Consider the following 19,804-nt stretch of genomic DNA (forward strand, 5'->3'; position numbering starts at 1 on the left):
GCCGTGAGGGTAGCTTCCCCCACCCCAAGCACAGCAGGCGGAGGGGTGGAGAGCGTTTTTTTTTGGTTTTGTTTCTGAAGTGGTGCCTGTACCTCCAGCCCCCAGGGGGCCTTCCCTGGCCCCACTTCTCTCCCCCCCAACCAGGCGTCACCATCCCAGCACTTTGCTCCACCTCACCCATAGATGCCCTCTGCCGAATGTACCTGAGTGTATGTATTTAAAAGGACTCACATGGGCATCAGAGAATTTATGACTTTGTATCCAATAAAAGATGGTGAAACTGGATTATCTGCCAGGGAAGTAAATGGTAGATGGCCATATTTTTGTCTGTCTGTGTCACCAAGCCTTTCTGCAGTTCAAGTGCACTGAGGCAGGAAGTGGGTGGATGACCTCAACGGCATCAACAGTGAATAAAGCATTAGGAAGACCTGTCTCAGGGCTGTAGACATCGCTGTCCCTGCCAGAGCTCACTCTTTTGGTGTCTGCACAAAGACAAAAAGCCTTAGGTTGTCATTTTTGACTCTCAACCAGGGAGGCCATCTTTAAGGACAACCCCAGGGCAAGTCCAGCAGGAGCACCAAGGCACTGCCTGGCCCCTCAGTGGCTTGGCTACCTCCGTAGGAAGCTCTTTCTGGCCTCAACTCCCCCATTTTGCCAAATGAGGTTGCCCTGTTGTTTAGATTACTCAGGTCTGGAAAAAAGACCAGATGCTTGGGCTTAAATTGCATGTGGTTTTAGCATCAAAAAGATGAATATTCATCCCCACAACTCTGAGCCAACTGTTCTTATGTTCCCCACACAGGCAGGGCAGCTGAGGTTCAGAAAAGTTAGTTTACCCAGAGACTGTCAAGTTAGAAGGGATGCCAGACTCCACAGTCTGGACCTGCCCACCACCCCATCCTGCTTGAGTCCCTCTAACCAAGAGTGGGCCAAACTCAAGACATTTTCTTTTTAATCACCTCCCAGTGTCAGGCAACTAAAGCTTCCATGGCTGAAGGTCAGAAAGTCACACCTCCAGCTTCAACAATTACTAACGATAGCTAGCTACAGGCCGGCTCTCAGGACTAGTGTGAACGAGATGGCAGTCAGATCCTGCTGACTTCCACTTTATCTGTGCTGGCCACTCCAAACCTCCACTGGTCAGAAGAAAGCAAAAGGAACCCCCAAGACCATTAGTGGTTGAACCAAGACCAGGTGGGTGCTCCTTCAGCCACCTCCTCAATGGACTTCTAAGGAATCACCACAGAATTTCAAGAGGATGTGACCTCTTTAGAACATTCCTCCAAGAGCCCTCAACCATGAGATCCTGAAAAAGAAGAGACCAAAGACTGAGCCAAGAGTATGGAGGTGGAAGGAGCAAACAAGGTAATGTAACACATCTACTCAAACCCATAGAAACCCTGGAAGCAGTGCCTGGTGAGGCCAGGGCTAAATAAGATGACATCAGAAAAAGAAGGAACTCCACATCTCCTAGCCACTTCTGGGACAAAGAAAACCCCCAAAGTGAAACTTCTGGATGGAGGCCCCTCAAGTGGAGCTCCCCACCTGCAGAGCAGACCCATACTCTGCCATAACAACCAGAGGCTGTTGATGACTGAGCCCAACAGGAAAGAAGAAAATTTTTCTATCTGTGGGTGAGTACATACAAAAGTAAAATCCTGAGCTGGAGTCAAGGCATTTCCAAGTAGAACTCCCGTGCCCAAGTAATTTGCAAAGTGAATTCTAAGTCTTACGTTTATTTAAATAACCTCCAGTGAGAACAGAGTGGACCAATCACTACCCTTTCCTCGTAATACCAACGGACCAAGACAGGGAAAGTAAGTGTACCCTGCGGCCAGCCTGCCAGCCACTCGCATGAGGGGCAGATGCCTCTCAATGTGGGCGGCCCCGGCCCCGGCCCCGGCCCGCAGCTGGGGGAGCGTCCACGGTTGAGCGAGGGTTTCTGATGGTTTCATCTACTGACACGATAAGGCAGGCGGCCTCAGAGGCTGCGGTCAGGGCATTGATGCGCACCATGGCTGGCTCCCACACGAAGGCCCCGAAGTTGTCAGCAATGTCCTCGTTGTTGATGTCCACTCCGTACCACACGCCCCCCTGACAGAACAGGAAAAGAGGGGAGGTTAATAGGCAACTGCTCTCAAATTTCTTCTCGCGTATCCTCCAAAAGACTCCGGGCGTTAGGAAACCTCACTCTCCTGAACTTGCCTGCGTTTCCCCAAGGAAGATGGCATCTGCCTGGTGTCACACCAGGAACCTGGGCGTGTGCGTCTTCCCACCCATGCCCCTCACACCCACCCCTTCAAACCCTAAACATGCTGCTCACAAAAGAGCTCTGGGCCCTCTTCCGGGCAATGTGCTGTGTTTTGGGGAGGCCCCATCCTCAGGTCACCCTAAGGACTGTGTATTTCTCAAGAGGAACACTTTCTAATCCCTTACTAAGCTCACTGCTTCCGTCAGTCTCCATTTCAGATGAGGAAATGGAGGTGCTTCAAGCCCTCACACACAAGTCACAAACAAGATCACTCACTGAGTGCTTTTGTCACAGTGCCGAGCACTTAACAAATCCCTCTCAACAAATACTTGCTAAGCAGCAAATAACAAATTAAGCTTGCAGAGAGAGCCCAACCTAGAGGCGGTAGAGCTGTGGCTGGGCCGCTGGTTGGCAGGGCTCCGGCCCGCTTCACCCCCACCCTGGGGAAGCCATACATGGGGTCAGCATGTGCTTCCAGGGAGGCGGCAGCAGGGTCCCCCTGGTTCCTCCTATGGCACTGCGAGGAGCGGGACCATACTCTCGGTACAGGCACTGAAGAAAGCCCTGGAAGCTCCAGTCCTGGCACCGCAGCTTTCTCTCTGCCCTCAGAGGCCCAGTTAGCTGGTACGGGGTTCATTTCCAGCCCTGTCACTGGGGCCCAACACGCAGAGCTTGAGTAGGCGCGGCACACACCGAACATTTATCCCCACGCACCCCATCCCTGGACCCCAAGGAGAGGGACCCACCTGCGCATGCCGAGCCCGCAGCTTGTTGAGGATGTTTGTGGCATCAAAGCCAGCGTTGTCACACAGCTGGCGTGGGATAATTTCCAAGGCCTTGGCATATGCCCCAATCAACAGCTGCTGTTTTCCTGGAATGGTCCTTGAGTAATCCCGCAGGTACTTGGAGAGCTCCATCTCAATGGCCCCGCCACCAGCCACCACTGAATCGTTCTGCAGAGACCAGACCCACCTCTCAGTGCTAAGAGGCCCCTGGTCCAAGCTCCAGCCACAGCCAAGCTGGACCAGCCAGTCAGCAGGCCCTCTAGCACAGAAACGGAGTGATTCCTCATTCCTCCCACATCCCAAAACCCAGGAAGCCTAGATGCAGCTCTCATCTAGCACATCCCAACTACAATCCAGTGAACCTTCTGGTTCCTGACCATCTTTGAGGTCACCTTGTAGTTTGAGGGCACTGGTACAGTCCCTGGGATGGCTGACAACAGCAGCTTCCCCGCTGGCTCACAAGTCATAGCCTTTAAGGTGGCCTGACCTATTTTGAGAGGCTATTTCCTTATGACTTGTGAGGCAACTCAGGGAAGACAGGTTATACAGGGAAGAAATCACCACACAAATCCAGGGTCTTATCAGCTGGGGAGGCAGGACACCCCCAGCCTAGTACCTTGATGGCCCTCCTGACAATCATGATGGCGTCATGCAGGGACCGCTCTGTCTCCTCCATAAACTGCTCAGCACCACCACGAAGGATGATCGTGCAAGTCTTGGCCTTGGGGCAGCCAGTGAAGAAATTGTACCTACACCCAGGATCAAATCATACATGTCAACTTCTTTCTGCTGCCAACCTGCTGCATCTGACCTCACCACATCCTCCCAGCTCAGCAGCTGCTCTTCTGTTCCTCCCTAGGGCTTTCTAATCCCACTCTCATAGACATGTTTTGGGGAAGGTTTGGGGCTGTAACCCTGGGGCATAAAATAATGTGGAGTCAGACTTTACACCCAACTTGACCTCCTTCCCTCTCGAAATACTTCGTATCTGAGTTATTTATACCCCAAAAGGTGAGACCTCAAAAAAGAGTAGCACATGCTGTCTACCACCCCCCAAAAGATGGCAGAAGGCCAGACTCAGGCAGGTCCCGTGAGCTCGGCCAAGAGGCAGCTCAGGCCTATGGCTTACCTCTCGCCTCCAATCTGGGTCTCTTCAAAAACCTGGCAGCGGCCCAGCACATCTGACGACAGAGCATTCACACTTGTTTGGATGGAGCCTCCGCAGGCCTGAATGAGCACAAGGCGGTGAGATCATCTGGCAGTTAAGGCTCACGTGAAGCCTGAAGAGAGCTTTGTGCCATCTAGCCTCAAAAGCCAATTCTCATGCTAAATCCTGCCACAGTGCCCCAGAGCCCCCTGCCCTGGATAACCCACTCTCACCCTTACCCCCTGGAAGAGGGGAAAATAAAACAGAACAAAGACAAATGACAGGCAAGCAGGCCTAGTTAAAAGGAGATGGGGACCCTTTACTTCACCCAAAACCCACTCCCCCAAACTAGCGTGCCTTGAGCTGAACAACTAGTTAGGATCGGTGCTTTGGACCTAACACGTCTTTGGTGAGATGCTCAAAAAGGAAAGGAGGAAACCTGGCTGGAAACACCAATACTTGAGTTTATATGGCTGATCATGGCATTACTACTAGGTACCCTCACAAATTAGATTTCCTGACTCGTTTCAGTTACACTGAGCACGTGACACACGGGGACTGGAGTGCTTCAAGGCCAAAAAAAGCAAAGACAGGCCTAGAGTCACATGCCAACCTGAGAGTGCACTCCAGTATACCGGGAGTAAATGAAAACCCCTCTGGGCCCACAAAGGGCAAGGAGCAGCACACGAATGTTTGGTTACCATCATCGTCCTCTTCAGATCCTCCTCCGGCACTCGACCAGCACAGAACATGTCCCTGTCGGCAAAGTACTGGGTGGCCACGTCCCCGATTGGGAGTTTGGACAACACGACTTTGGCTCCAGAATGATGGATCCTCTCTAACTTGTCATAGAGAATGTTCCATTCAGCATCAACAATTGCCTGATAATCCTGAAGAGACCCAGGAAAGGATGAGGATGCTTTTGGAGAGAGATTAGCATAGATGGTAGGCTAAACTATACCTCCCCGCAGAAGTCAAATATGCTGATTTATCTGGGAATTAACAAGGGTAACCAGAATCGCCTCTCCTCAGTCCAACTAAACAAGGACCCCATACGGTAACTTAGGAACCACCTAAAACTTTCAAACACCAAAACAGAAAATAACCCCAGGACCGGGCGTTCCTCCAGAGCCGGCATGCCAAGGTTTAAGAAATAGTTTAGCTTCACAGAGTTCTAGATTCCTCTGAGAAGCTGTTCCCATGGAATTCCCAACAACAAGACCCCTTCCCCCAGAGGCCATTCCGTGTTGGGGGCACATTACCTAATAGCACCTGCTTATAGCTGGGTGACATGGCTACTTCCAGAGACAGCCTTGGTATTATCAGTGATGGGAACACACCTGTCCCTATAGCGTGGGACCCAGTGTAGAAGGAGAGCCTTTATCTGCTCAAATAAGAGGACTCAAAATCCTGGGCTCGGTGTACAGGTGGAAGGCCACCGCCAGCCCCTTCCCTGGGGCCAGAGAACAATATTTCAGCAGGCCTTCCCTATCCAAATCTCTTCAGGTTCAGGTCACTCTGAGAGTAGAGTGGGAAAAGAAGTGGGCCTGGTACTTGGACAGCAGCATATTCAGGGGGCCAGGAGGAGAATGGAGTTCACAGGGAGCCTGAGAAACAGAGCTGGGCCCAAGATGGCCACAAAGACCCAAGGCTTTAGCCCAGAAAGCTGACCGTTCCCCAGCCACTGCCAACTGATGGGGCCTACCTCAACCGTGTGGACTCTGATTTCAGCATTATCTTTCTCAGCTTTCAGCTCAAGCTCAACATTTAAAAGGGCAATCATTGGATTATTGTACTTTTTGGGCTGCATTTCAAACCCAGCATAAGAGAAAGTCTTCTTGAATGCGACGCCAGCTACCAGCTGGGACTCCTGTTTAAAAAAAAACAACAAACAGTCAACAGTTCGGTACTGGCATGAAAGGAAATCAAGCCAGTGGTGTACTAGGCTAACGTGTGTCCATTCCCCTGAACCTGAAAGAGTTAACCATGTGTCTTTACTTTGCTGTTACAACAAAGCCTTTTCATTTACATAAAAGCTGGGAAAAATTCAAAACGTATTTTGGTTGTCCCTCCAGTAGAAAGAAATCAATCCTTTGCAGAGACTAAGCATGGTAAAGGGCTGTATGGGCCATCCTCTGAGCCTGACCTCCAAAGCAGGAGCCAAGCGAGAATGCTGAATGCAAGCCTCCAGTGCCAGGAATGGGACTGGGCATTTATGAATAAGGCACAGGCTGCCCGATGCCTCCCCCTTCAATCCCAACTCAACCCCCCACCCAGTCTTCTACTGGACGCCCTCCCCACAGCCCTCTGTATCTGTCCTGCATACGCGCGCACACACACTGGGACCTGTGTGCAGGAGCCCAGGTGCTTCCACTTCCCAGGATGCAAAGGGTCAGAAACTCCCTGTACAGTTCCCTAGCTACAACTGTGGCGTCCTACATTTCAGTCCCTCAGAACATGAGCTTCCTGTGGGTTGGATTTAATAGTAGGGAATAGCAAGAAAGCATGCTGCACTTGGGACTGACTTCAGCACTATCAAAAGACTTGGGTTCAGAACCCAGATCTCTTTCTTACTAAATGACCAAGTCATTTCCCACTAGATAAAAAAGAGTATATTCAGCTCAGTGACCTCTCTGTTCTCTGCCAGCGCTAATCTCTAATACTGCAGTAACCAGTGAACATGTTTGTGCATCACTTAAATCCACAGCATCCTAACGGGGGTGATGCCTCAGCTTAATCAAGATGGATAAGCAGAAGGGCGCCTGGGTGGCTGAGTTGGTTAAGCGACTGCCTTCAGCTCAGGTCATGATCCTGTAGTCCCGGGATCGAGTCCGGCATCGGGCTCCCTGCTCAGCAAGGAGTCTGCTTCTCCCTCTGACCCTCTCCCCTCTCATGCTCTCTATCTCATTCTCTCTCTCAAATAAATAAATAAAATCTTTAAAAAAAAAAAAAGATGCATAAGCAGAACTCAAACAGAAAAAGGGAAAGATGTTCCACAGAGGCAGTGTGGTGATGTCAGAGAATGCAAAGCCATTGGCAGCTGCAGGAATATAAAGCAGAGGGCAGGGGTCAGTGCAGGAGAATCTTACAGGCTCTGCTAAAGCCTGCCTCTCATCCTGTATACAATGTGGAACCCCAACAGGCTTTCCACAGGGTAGTAAATTGTGGAACTTCACCTTAATAACAGAAAATAGGGCTGACTGAGGGGATCCAAGACTGGAAGAAGGGTGGCCACTGCCAGGACAATGGTCTTGAGAGTAAGTGAAAGAGAGTTCGCAGAAGTAAATAGTAAACTGGCAGGCAAGATGAGACAATGGTGACTGACAGGTTGTGAGGAGTTGTAAAGATTTTCGGAGAAAGTTTTTTCATTTTTATTTTTTGAGCAGTTGTAAAGATGACCCTGGATTTCTGGTGTGTGAGTGACTGAGTCAACGGTGGAGACACCAACTATGTCAAGGAACACAGAAAGTGCTACAGGTCTGGAGCACTGAGATGAGGCATTCAGCACCAGTTGGATACAAGAGCATGAGGCTCAAAGGGGAGGTAAGGACTGAAGATACAGATCAGGAAGTTCTCAGTTAATCCTGAGAATAAGTAAATAATTACTACCACCATTTATTGAATTCTGTGTGTCAGGTTTTATATGCACTTAAGAAATATGGGACAGCCTAAGGAAAAAGTAGGCTGGAGCCCTTGGCTTTCTCACCAGATAAAATTATTATTTTGATCCTTAGTTGAGTGAATGCCAATCTAATCTCAAAAGTCTAGGGGAATAGGAAGGCCCGTGAGAAGATGGGCGACTGCTACCAAAGCAGTGGGTAGAGACAAAGTCAGTAAACCATGGTGGGCTGAGAAAGGAGCAGTACAGGAGCCAAAGACAAGGGAGTTGCTCAGATGACCTTCAGATTTCTCACAGCTTTATTACAGAAGAGAGAGAACCTCAGTCTACTGACATGTGCCAAGACAGGAGGAAGGAGAACAGAGTGGGGATGTAATCTGGAAGGGTAAAAGTCAAAGAAAAAAACTGAAGGGCCAGGCCAGCATATAATATTTCAGGCCGGTCTTGCCCTGTCTATATCACAGGTCACGAAGGTGGAGTAAAGAAGTAGGGCAGGCCAGAGTGGAGAAGGGCCAAAAGGGCACGGAGATAACAACATCAAAAAAGGCTTCCAGACAGATACCACTGTGTTACAAAAGAACAAGTTACAGTTATGCTGGGCAATGCAGTAGCCATGAGCCATTTAAATAAATAAAAGCTACTTCCATTTAAATAAATAAAAGTTAAATTAAAAACTTAGTTCCTCAGTTGTACTAATTGCATTTCAAGGGCTTGGTAGCTACATATGGCTAATGGCTACCATAAAATGGACAGCACAGACATCTAACAGTCCCACCATCGCAGACAGTTCTATCATGCAGCACTGAATTAAAAGCCCCACATGCTAATATGGATCAAATTCTAAAATATGTTGTTCAATGGACAAAAGTGAGTTACAACACTGTGTATTATAAATGAATGCTTGTGTTTAGAAAAGCACTATTTACATATATACTTAGAAATTCATAGAATAACTCGGGAAGCACCTGCACGCCATGTGTGTACACACATGTGCGTGCGCGCACACACGCACTTAATAGTGGTTGTATCTGGGGCAGGAACCATACAGGGGACATTTATTTTTATCTTTAGGCCCCTTTATACATTTAGAACTATGTATCACCTATTCAAAATAAATGAATAAAAAGGAGAGCTTGGCGCGTCCCTTGGAAAAGAGTGGACTGAGAAGTACTTCTCAGATTGATTAACTGAGAGGGTCATAAGTAATTTATCAGGTGGAGCTAGCGCTACCCCCTTCCACATCACACTGAGATCCTAAAAATCAACGAGTTCAATCTGCTCTTGTGCCAAGTAAACAGAGGTCCAGAGAAATTACAAAATGTATGTAGTGACAGGCTGTAGCGAAAGCATGGGGACTACAACTCAAGTCTGACTTCCAGCCCAACATGCATTCTCTCAACACCTGGAACGAGTGTTTACCTCCTATACCAACCTGTCTGGAGAATCCATGTGAAAGCAGGAGCCTCCCTAGGGAGGCGGCAGCAGGCTTACCTCTAGGGCACCACCTTGCACCTTCTTGATTCCAATCATTTTAAGCTGCAACAAATCGTCGAGCATTATCACCGCATCCACCACCATCTTAGCGAAGAAGGCTTTCTGCTGAGAAATCAGCTTGGAGCTCAGAGCGGTCATGGCACACTTCTCCAGCAGCTTCCTCTGCTCCCTGGGACATAAGGACGGGTGGGACCTGCGTCAGGCCCGGAAAGCCCCTCTTGTCTGAGTCTACTGCAATGTGGAGCAGGTGTCTGTTCTGGTCTCTAAACTCAGCCCACACCAACTTCATCTTCCACATCTTTAGGACAGATTCTCTCTGACAGATGGTGACTGCAGTCAGAGACCTCATGTGTGACAACTTTAAAACTACAGTGTACAGCCCCTTTTGTGCTATGTGAGCTGGGGCACAACCAAGGGTCTGGCAAGAGCCAAACAGCCCCAGGCCCATACAGGGTGGCAACACACTTCTACGTCCAATTTGGCCACAGAAAGTCAAGGTTGACAAAGCCCACCGAAAACTTACACTTTATCTTCCTTCTTCACGGTCACAGCGATCTCTTTGATCTTGTTAACTGCCTGCCAACAATAGAAGCCGAGTGAGTCTCTGGTGTCAGAGGCAAACTGGAGAGGTGGTCCCAGTCTCTCATGCCACTCTCTATTGTTTACTCCCAAATCTTAAACATTCCCATTCTGCAGCTGAAACAACACTTCTAAGTCTTGTAGCTGCCCGGAAACACACATCTTTACAGTTTAGAAAACTCCCAGTGACAAACAGGTATAGGCAGAGGTATGGTATAGTATAGTTCTGAAGAATTCTCAGGGTATTTCCAGGATTTAATTCTGAATATGCAGGGAACACACTAAATTAAATGAGTGGAAACAACCTAGGACGCTAGATTGGGCCAAACCTTCTGGCTTATGGAAAACACCCATGACAACTTCTAGCGCTTTATATATTAATTAGATGTGTTATGCAACATATTTGTATGTTAAACTTAGTATCTTTTCAAAAGCACTTCTCATATATGATCTCATTTTAAAGTTACCAACCTGAAATAGATAGTAAATAACTTTTGGGGGGGGGGCAGAGAATCTCAAGCAGACCCCCCCCACTGAGCGTGGAGCCTGACCCAGTGCTTGATCCCACAAACCCGAGATCATGACTTGAGCTGAAATCATGAGTCTGACACTTAACTGAGGCACCCACATGCCCCCGAAACAGAGACAGTAAAGGGAGAAAGTGAAGCCTAGAGGGATTGACTTGCCCAAGATCACAGAATGAAGGTCAAAGATCAATAAAAGCAGGGTCTCACGATGTGTGCCATGAGGAACTTGATAAAAAAATCAAAAAACACCAGCTCTCACTTACTGAGCCCATCAGGAAACCTGAGGCTTAAAGAGATAGCTACTGAATGGTAGAACTGAGATTCGTAGGGAGAAGTCAGAAAACGTCCAAGAAACCGTATTACCAGTCTCCCTATACCCCGCTAAAGGTATCCTAAGAGAAACATGAAGGTACCCAGGCACAAGGCCAAGGTAGCCAATATTCCCATACCAACTGGGTGGCAGTGCGGAAAGCTCGGATGATGATCTGTGGGTGCAAACCTTCCTCCACGTAGGGTTTCACTTGCTTCAGAAACTCTGCAGCCAGCAGAGTCACTGAGGTGGTACCATCACCGACCTGGAAGAGGATGACAGGAAATTCACATTTTCTCATGTTTAGAGATAAAGCCTGAAACGCCATTTTTAGGCAACCTACGGGACTGTTTAAACGGGTGTGAAATGTGTTTTTTGGAAGCAGAGGTGATGGCAACAAGTACAAGGAAGGTGATGGTAGTTAGGTATCCATCCCATCAAATGGCTTTGGGCTACGGTATTAATTCCCCAGCCAGGCCCATTCTTCAAAGAGGGCTGATTTGGACACTCAAAGTTCCTCAGGATATAAATCACATAAGCAGATTAACCAAGAACTTATTTATTGCACATAGGCGTGATGAATAAGATAGTCTCAGTCACACTTATAATAAAATGCTTACACGTCTTAAGTAACCATGGTAGTAAGAGACATGAAACAAATATTCTTTAAGGAGTACAAAGTACTATAAGAGTTTACAAAAAGATAATTTCCAGCCAAATCCCACTAAAACAAACCTTCCAGGACCAGCCAAAGTCCTTTACATTTTAAACAGTTTGGAATAGGCAGATCACTAGTATGCTAACCTTTCTAACATAGTCATTTTCTACAATGGGATCTAAACCCTATTTTTAATGAGGGAGAAAAAGAATAAGAGCTAAAACCAGCTCACCTCTGATTTGGCAGAAATTTACTTTCAACTCACTTATGTCCATTGTGTAATGTGAGGGATTTTCAAGGGGGGAAAAGTGTTACTGTGGTAAAAGGTTTAAGCTGCCAAATTCCTGGCCAGAAAGGTATTAGTCCCTTGTTGAAGACGGTAACAGGTCAAATCCAGACTACTCTCACTTTAATTTTATACAAGCAATACTGTTCCATAGATTACTGGGTCCTAATAAACCTTTTTATATAACTTCAGAACATCTTTGTAATACTCTAAAATGCAAGCCTGTTTCCTCTCAACATTTATTATCAAGATTCTAGTGTTAGGAGATTTTATTTATTTGACAGAGAGAAATATAGTGAGAGAAAGTGCACAAGTGGACGAGGGACAGGCAGAGGGAGAGGGAGAAGCAGGCTTCCCACTGAGTAAGGAGCCTGATGCAGGGATCAACCCTAGGACCCTGGGATCATGACCCGCCGAAGGCAGATGCTTAATGGACTGAGCCACCCAGGCACCCCTAATGTTAGAAATGTTTTAAGACAGACTGATTAATGCCATCCTATTGTACACTTGAAAATGGCTGAGGTGATAAATTTTTATGTTATCTATATTTTACCAGCATGGAAAAAACAACAACAGGTAAACTGGAAACGTTAAAGTTTCCAGGCCCATCTCATAAGGTGACTAACACATGAGAGATTAAATTATTTACTGTGTCAGTGATATGAATGACAGTACATGAGCCTGGTCCTAAGATCTCAGCTACATGCAGTGAAATAGTATAAATTTTAAGACTGTCAATTCCATCTAAATATTTTACAAGTATGTATTACTTGTGAAATCATAATTTCAGAGTTAAAATAAAAAAAATTTAAGACAGAAAAGCAAAGGAGCAAGCAAGCATGTATTTCAACCTTTATTTAAACACATATGCTTGATTTTCCCACCTCAGCATCTTGGGATTTGGCAATGTCCACTAAAGTCTTTGCTGCAGGATGGACAACATCAAGGAGTTTCAGAATTGTGGCCCCATCATTAGAAATTGTTGCTTTGCCTTAAAAGGAAAAACAAAAAGTAAAAATTTAAAGACCCCTTTCCCAGCTGGACTTGGGAGCCCACGCATACTTTATGGGGGTGGGAGAGAGATCATGGCACATGCGAACTGATCTTTTTATAGACTTAGCTCTGTGCACAAAGGGCCACCTAAAATCACAAGCTTCCAAAGATCACGAGCTCCTGATTTTCTCTGAACTGCATTTAGCACACCTCAAACTGAACGTAGGAACTATTAATTAAATGAGAATGAGAAACCATTTAGATATTCTTGACACAGTTGATACCCTAACATCTCACATGTCAGCTAATACACTGCAACATGAGGGGGAATTCTGTCTTGGGGACATGATACAATGGGAACGACCACAGGCAACTCATATGGTTCTATTTCATGTTTCCAGGCTGCCTCTAAGAAGCAACAGACTCCTGAGCCCAACTTCTCCCATATATTCCCATAGGGTTCAGCATTCAGGACAAAGTATGAAATGGAACTGTTTCACAGCGAACAATCCCTCAGAGATCTTAAAAGCAGTGGCATTTGTGATGCCAACCTCTGCTAGCCCCAAACATTCCCCAGGAGTCTCCTCTCCTGCACCGTGGCCTGAGGAACCCTGCAGACTTACCTCGGCCATCTACAATCAGCTTGTCCATGCCACGAGGGCCCAGGGTGGTTCTTACAGCCTCCGCAATCACCTGGCAGGCACTGATGTTACTTACAAGCTGGGGGATGCCTTGGGAACTGTCAGTCCCCTCTTTCAACAGGATAACTGGTGTGGGCTGGAGAAGAGCAATGGACCACTTTTAATAATCATCTATTACAATGAATTTCAAGGAGGGAGGAGAAAGGATACTTTCCCATAACAGAAATATATGTAAGTCTTTTAAAGACTGGAAAGAGAGAGTGAGCGCCAAGTGCGCACATGCACCTGAGGAGGGGTACAGAGGGAGAGAAGCAGACCCCCTGCTGAGCACGGAGCCTGATGCAGGGCTTGATCTCACAACCCTCTGGAGGCTTTTTAAAACCATATTCCCACTATCTACCACACTGATTCCTTAACCAGCCCCTATATCCAGAGATACTGCCAAGACCACAGCATACCCTGCAGGTGTGCTAGAAAATGGTATGAGGAGCATGATTTAGTCTAAAAGAACAAATCAAATACTGTGTTCTCCAGTGCTCAGCGGAATAAGCATACCCTTTTCAACTTCTGACACTATTCCCTGTGTTGAAGAATTAGGTCACAGCACAGGAGGAAGAAGCTCAGTGTTCACCCTCCAGCAAAACCACCACTTATCTGCATTACAACTCAATCCTAGAGAAGTTGATGGAGCACTGATGCAAAACACGAGGCACCAACAGCTTCAGGTGGTGTCCTGGAGATGCCCAGGCAAGCAGCCTTACTAACTATGCTTAGCTGGAGTGTATGGAAGGAGCCAGGCCAAGAAACAGCCTTTTCACAAAATGACAACAAATCTGATTCATACAACAGTGTTTCCATCTCTCATGCTAGTTCCAGAGCGCTTCCCTGTGACCAGTCTCCAATCAAATGTCCCACAGAAATTTTTCTCTATTTTGCATGCTAGCCTCCAGAACAGTCACTATTCCTACAGAGGCTTAATTTGCAGACCTGCCTTAGAACCTCTGGGAAAACAGGGATCCTTGCCTATTTTAAAAGCCTGCTTAGAGACCTTTGCTTCAGTGACCATTATTAGCAGACAGTAATTCTTCATGTTAGCAAACCAGAGTTTCCATCAAAACCTGTGCCTTCAGAGATGAGCTCATAAACCAGAATCAGTCTTCCCTGTGTTTGTGAGTTTATTTTGTATGTGTGAAACTGAATATGGTAAGGGTGCTGTTTCAAAACTTGTTATGCTATGTGTGCACTATTAGGCTATGACTTCAAATTTATTTCTTACCCCGGATTGCAATATGAAGTTTGAAAGCCACTGCCCCAGTCCACCCCTACAGGTACTTCAGGTGTCTGAGCAGGAAAGACAAAGGAAACAAAAGCACAGGGAGATCTCGATCCAACAATAAGGAGTCAAGGATTCACACACCAGAAAGTCTAGCGACCCATGAGGCTGACTCCGTATTTGCTGGGCAATTCCTGATAAAGGCAACGCCTTTGGCCAGTGAGGCTGGACGGTAGTGGGCAGGAGGAAGATTGGAATAGAGCTGAAGAGGCAGGCAAGAACCAGATCGCATACTCAATTGTAGACCATGGTAAGGAGTTTGGATTTTATTCCTACAAAAGGAAGCCCTGGAAAAACTTTTAGCAGAGGAATGGCATGTTCTGATTCACACTTTATCTAGGTAAAATATAAAGAGAGAGAAAGCAGGAGGCAGGATATAATATGTAAATGCATAAAAGGGGGCTGGAAAGATGCGCAACAAACTCTAATGAATAAGAGAGTGGGAGTAAAGGGGGTTTTGATGCTTTGTACTGTGTATTTTCTATATTGTTTCAATGTTTTCCCAATAAACATATACGTTACTTTTTTTTTTTTTTTTTTTAAGAATACCTGTCAGGGCGCCTGGGTGGCTCAGTTGGTTGGGCAACTGCCTTCGGCTCAGGTCAGAGTCCCGGGATCGAGTCCCGCATCGGGCTCCCTGCTCGGCAGGGAGTCTGCTTCTCCCTCCGACCCTCTTCCCTCTCATGCTCTCTCTCTCTCATTCTCTCTCTCTCAAATAAATAAATAAAATCTTTAAAAAAAAAAAAAGAATACCTGTCAGATAACCCCCTAAATCCGGGGTTAGGCATGGGCCAGAGGGAAAATTCCTTCCCTTTCACAGAAGTGTCCCAGGTCTGGCAGCAAGAAATGGCTTCTTTACACTCCCAGCATTCTTTCAGGCCTCCTACACCTTCTGTAAGGAAAAAGGTGTCCCGCCAAAGGCCCCACACTCTCCCAGTCCTGCTAAATTATTCCTCATGGCAGCCCCCAAGCTTCTTCGGTTCATCCTTGCCATGGATAGTCTTACACTTCAAACCAAAAACTAACTTTGGGATCTCAAGCTCTTCCTGTTGCCTTCAACAAATTTTGACCTCTCAAACCTCCTACCTCTCCAACCTCTCCTACCACCAGGGTAGGATAACTTAACAATGCTTGTGAAGGCTTGTTCTTACCTCCACCTCCACAAACTGTATGCTTATTTCCAAGAGCTACCCTGGCACTTTCCTTTTTTTTTTTCTTTAAAGATTTTATTTATTTGAGAGAGATAGCATGCGCATGAGCAGAGGGAGGGGCAGAGAGAGAAGCAGACTCTCCGCTGAGTGGGGATCCCCACGGTGGGGGGAGGGCAAGGGCACCCATCCCAGGACTCTGGGATCATGACCTGAGCCAAAGGCAGAGGCTTAACTGACTGAGCCACCCAGGCGCCCCATTTTTTTTTCTAAGATTTTATTTATTTACATGAGAGAGAGAGAGAGAGAGAGAGAGAGAGAATGCATGCGCGTGTACACAGGGGCCGGGGGAGCACACAGAGAGCTCTCTTAGGACCCTGAGATCATGACCTGAGCTGAAACCAAGAGTCAGATGCCCAAATGGCTGAGCCACTCAAGTGCCCCTACCATGGCTCAGATGGTAGAGCATGTGTCTCTTGATCTCAAGGTCATGAGTTTGAGTCTTATGTTGGCTGCAGAGTTTACTTAATGAAATGTGTGTGTGTGTGTGTGTGTGTATGAAGATATTTTAAAAAAGTAAAAAACAAAACAAAACACTTTCTTACCAGGAGAGCAATTCATCAAAGCCCCAATTCTTCCAAGATGTTTTTCAACAGCAGCTACTAGGGGCACCCTGAACAGAGGATTCCATAATTCCCTCTGCTTCCTCTTGTGTACAACTTTTATACCACCAGCCATCTTGAAGTATGAGCTTCCCAAAGGTAAGGATTATAGTTGTCTCAATTTGTGGAGTGCCTAGCTTTGGCCACATATGAAGCAATATGCAATATGCTTTTGATACTGAAAATTCAACTTTATATATACTTGTAAGTGTCTGATACAAGCCATGATATAGCACTGGCTTCCAATTTTTGGAAAAGTACTCGCAGTATGGTCACACTAAATCCACAGAGAATTCTTCAGTACAAAGTAGGGCTCAGAAGCAGCTGATCATAGTCCCCACGTTCCCTATGCTTTGCAGGCCTTATAGAGATGGCAGGCTGAATAGAGGAGGGATCCTAAAGGAAGGGAAAGATGGCAGAGCTGGACTGAGCCAAGCCCGGTCAAGCAGGATGGGTCCTCTTCTATTAGCTCCCAAAGGGCATGCATTGCCATGGAAAGTCCAGCTTCTTTTCTAAGTTACTTTTCAATCTCACTCATTTTTACTCAAGTAAAGAAACAATAGTGGAACCAGTAATCTGCCAAGGGTTTCATGGAAGGCTCTGGAATTTCAGCTTAATGATCTTCATCTTCATCCTCCCTAAAAACTTACACAGCAAGGAAACAGAGCAGGGGTCAGTTAAGGAAAAACCCAAGTGTGGTGGAGCCCCTCGGTGAAGGGTTTTATCACCAGACAGAAGAACCTTGGTTGTGATCCTCAGTTCTTTGAATACCCACCAAAACTCTTAGGTAGCCTTGTCAGCATGACAGATTACAGGGAGGAAAGGAAGCAAACAACCACCACCTAGCAGAACAGCTAACATTTGCTGAGTGCTTACTACATGCTGGACGCTTTATATGTATTAGCGCAAAGAATCCCCTTAATACACTGAGGGCGGGACATTTAATAACGTGCTCAAAGTCACACACCTAGTAGGTGGCCCAGCTTATTTACAAACCTAGGCATCCAGTGTGCTCCAGAGCCCTTACCCTCAAGGGCTCTGCTGCCTCTACACAGAAGATGAAGGCGACTTCAAGAATAGGTAATGCCGAAGAGGGACTGAATAAAGGGCAGTACTAGAGGTGTGAAGGGGAGAAAGAGTACAGATAAATTCTAGGTTCCTTCTATCGTGGGTACCATTGGATTCACGGGGCATCTGGTAACAGAATGAACACCTCATAGGTGTCAGTTTGACATCTACTGGGACAGGAAGCAGCAGCAGAAGACCAGAAAAGAACAGAGGACTTCCTCCGATTGACAGACCGAAATGAATGAGTGAACTGCCAAGTGCACCACTGGGAGCAGTATCTTAGTCAGGGTCTTGCCTCAGACACCCCCTTAAAAGCTGGCCCTGTTCAACAGCAACTCAAGAGACAGCAACAGGCTTGGGATCTATGGAAGGCATCTACAGCTCTGACGTGGCAGAAAGGGATAATGCAGAAGGGCTACAGGGGGCCTCCGGGATTCATCAACACCCCTAATTCAAGAGAAGGAGACCCAGAGTTAGATGGCCAACTAGAAAAGCCTGGTCTGCTGCCAAATCCGGAAGGGCAGACAAGGTCGGAGTCAGAGCCCGGGTCTTCCCACCTCTGAAGTAGTGTCCCCATGTGCCCTGTCCACTCTCCCGGCTGAGGAGCTGCACCCCCAACAACCAGCTGGCATTACATGACATTCAGTAGGCATTCCTTAAGGAATGAACGACTGAGTGTTAAAGTACAAGCCAAGTCTGTTTCCAGTACGCAACAGCAGGCGGGCTGGGGGACCCGCGAGCAACCATGGCTGAGCCCCATGCTGCCTCAGCCCGTTCTACGAAACACACGTTTTTACATCCCACGCTTCCCAACGCACCCGCTGACCAGTATGCATGCACGCTCAAGTCGCACTCGTTTAACACAGGTTATGATTGTGGGGGGCTCCAAATATCCGGTCCCCTAAGCAGGCTCGCGGACCCGAAGCAGCCTGGGACTTGTAGTCCCCAGCCGGCCAGACCAAAGCCTTCTCTCCGGCCCCACGAAGCCCTCGCCCAGGGCCCCAGTTCCGTGCTGGGGCCGAGCCAGGCCGCTGCGGGCCGGGGTCGTCCGTAGACAGGAGGTCCAGGCAAAGACAGAGTCAATAAGCAGCGGAGGGCCCTATGGGACCGACCCCGGCCGGGCGGCGCCAGCGACGGACCGGATAGCAGCGGATGGCGACAGATAGGCGAAACGCCACTCACCATCATCTTGAAAGCTTATTCAGCGGCCGGCCACTCCTCCTGCCTTCTCCGCGTCCGGGCGGCCCAGCAGCCCCACAATCCCCCGCGCCACAGAAGTCCCCAGAAGCTTCGCCAAGCCGTTGGCTCGAGAGAGGAAGGGGAGGAGCCACTTCCGCCACTCTATGGCTTGCTACCACAAAGTCGACACGGCTAGAAGGACCAGAGGCTGGGCGTCGTAGGGCGCTCTAGCGATAAGTGTTGGTTACCTAAGGGTTGCCGGATTTTGGTTGTGCTTTCCTCTTTGAATATGTAGAATCCTTGTTGAGCCCGCGTTACCCACTAACCCTCATTCCATCCCCCCTCACCCCGAACGCCAGACCAAGGAATACAATAAACAAGCATTTATTAAACGCTGACGATGGGATAGGCTTACGTTAAATAAGCACCTGGTGAGAGATCTCATAAGCCCTTCCAATTCTATCGAGTTGGTACTGTTATCATGCCCATTTTATAGATGAAGCAACTGAGGCTGAGAGGTTACGAAGGTGTCCAAGGTCACAGTTGTACGCTAAGTAGTAGAGAAGCCGGCGTGGACACCCGACACCTGGCCCCAATGCCCGTTTTCTGGCTTTGCGCTGGCCACAGCCTCCTCGAGGGAGGGGATCACTAAGCCGCGTCCCCAGCGCCTACCGACAGAGAGCGTGCAGGCACTGTGGAACCGGGCAGAGGACGAGAGGAGCGGAGGTCGCGGGAGACCACCTGGGCGCCAGACGAACGCCCTTCCCAAAGAGGTGGTGAGGAAGAGTAAAGCACAGTTGGGAGAAGCAAATCGTCGTCTTGCTAGGCGGCCGCAGGGAAGATCCGGCCGAGATCGCATCAGCTGACGGCCCCGACTTGCAGCGGCTGAAGCGAGTCCAGAGGGGTGCCCACTTCCAGTTCGCTTTCCTCCCCCGCCCGCCCCCCAGCCCGCGCGACCCTGCAATCGAATCCAAACTAAGAAATGCTGGGGCTGGGTTGCCGGCGGGGGGGGGGGGGGGGAAGGGGCGGCAGTTGCTGTTAAGAGTTTAGACCAATCAGCCCTCGGCCCCACTTCTCTCGACCAATAGGAAGTGGGCTAAGGCGCAGAGGCGGAAAGTGTAGCT

General features: G+C 48.0%; 1 protein-coding gene across 1 annotated transcript; it reads right to left on the bottom strand.

Moving 5' to 3' along the window:
- Positions 1–1,713: 1,713 nt before the first annotated feature.
- On the bottom strand, positions 1,714–18,833 carry CCT7 (chaperonin containing TCP1 subunit 7). The gene is made up of 12 exons (XM_027623278.2): positions 18,684–18,833; positions 13,273–13,426; positions 12,541–12,647; positions 10,852–10,977; positions 9,820–9,872; positions 9,294–9,465; positions 5,889–6,053; positions 4,885–5,073; positions 4,166–4,263; positions 3,653–3,785; positions 2,998–3,204; positions 1,714–2,094 (listed from the first exon to the last, which is right to left on the bottom strand). The coding sequence occupies exons 1-12, from the start codon at positions 18,687–18,689 to the stop codon at positions 1,873–1,875; spliced, it is 1,632 nt and encodes a 543-aa protein (XP_027479079.1). The 5' UTR covers positions 18,690–18,833; the 3' UTR covers positions 1,714–1,872.
- Positions 18,834–19,804: the final 971 nt, after the last annotated feature.

The sequence above is a fragment of the Zalophus californianus genome, chromosome 8 (genome assembly GCF_009762305.2).
Source record: "Zalophus californianus isolate mZalCal1 chromosome 8, mZalCal1.pri.v2, whole genome shotgun sequence".
Taxonomy (NCBI): domain Eukaryota; kingdom Metazoa; phylum Chordata; class Mammalia; order Carnivora; family Otariidae; genus Zalophus; species Zalophus californianus.

Excerpts from the sequence above, each read along its gene's own strand:
- CCT7 (XM_027623278.2), bottom strand. Across the intron at positions 9,873-10,851 it reads TCCGCACTGCCACCCAGTTG|GCAGTTAACAAGATCAAAGA; the intron begins GTATGGGAATAT and ends TATTGTTGGCAG. Across the intron at positions 9,466-9,819 it reads GTGAAGAAGGAAGATAAAGT|GGAGCAGAGGAAGCTGCTGG; the intron begins GTAAGTTTTCGG and ends CTTATGTCCCAG.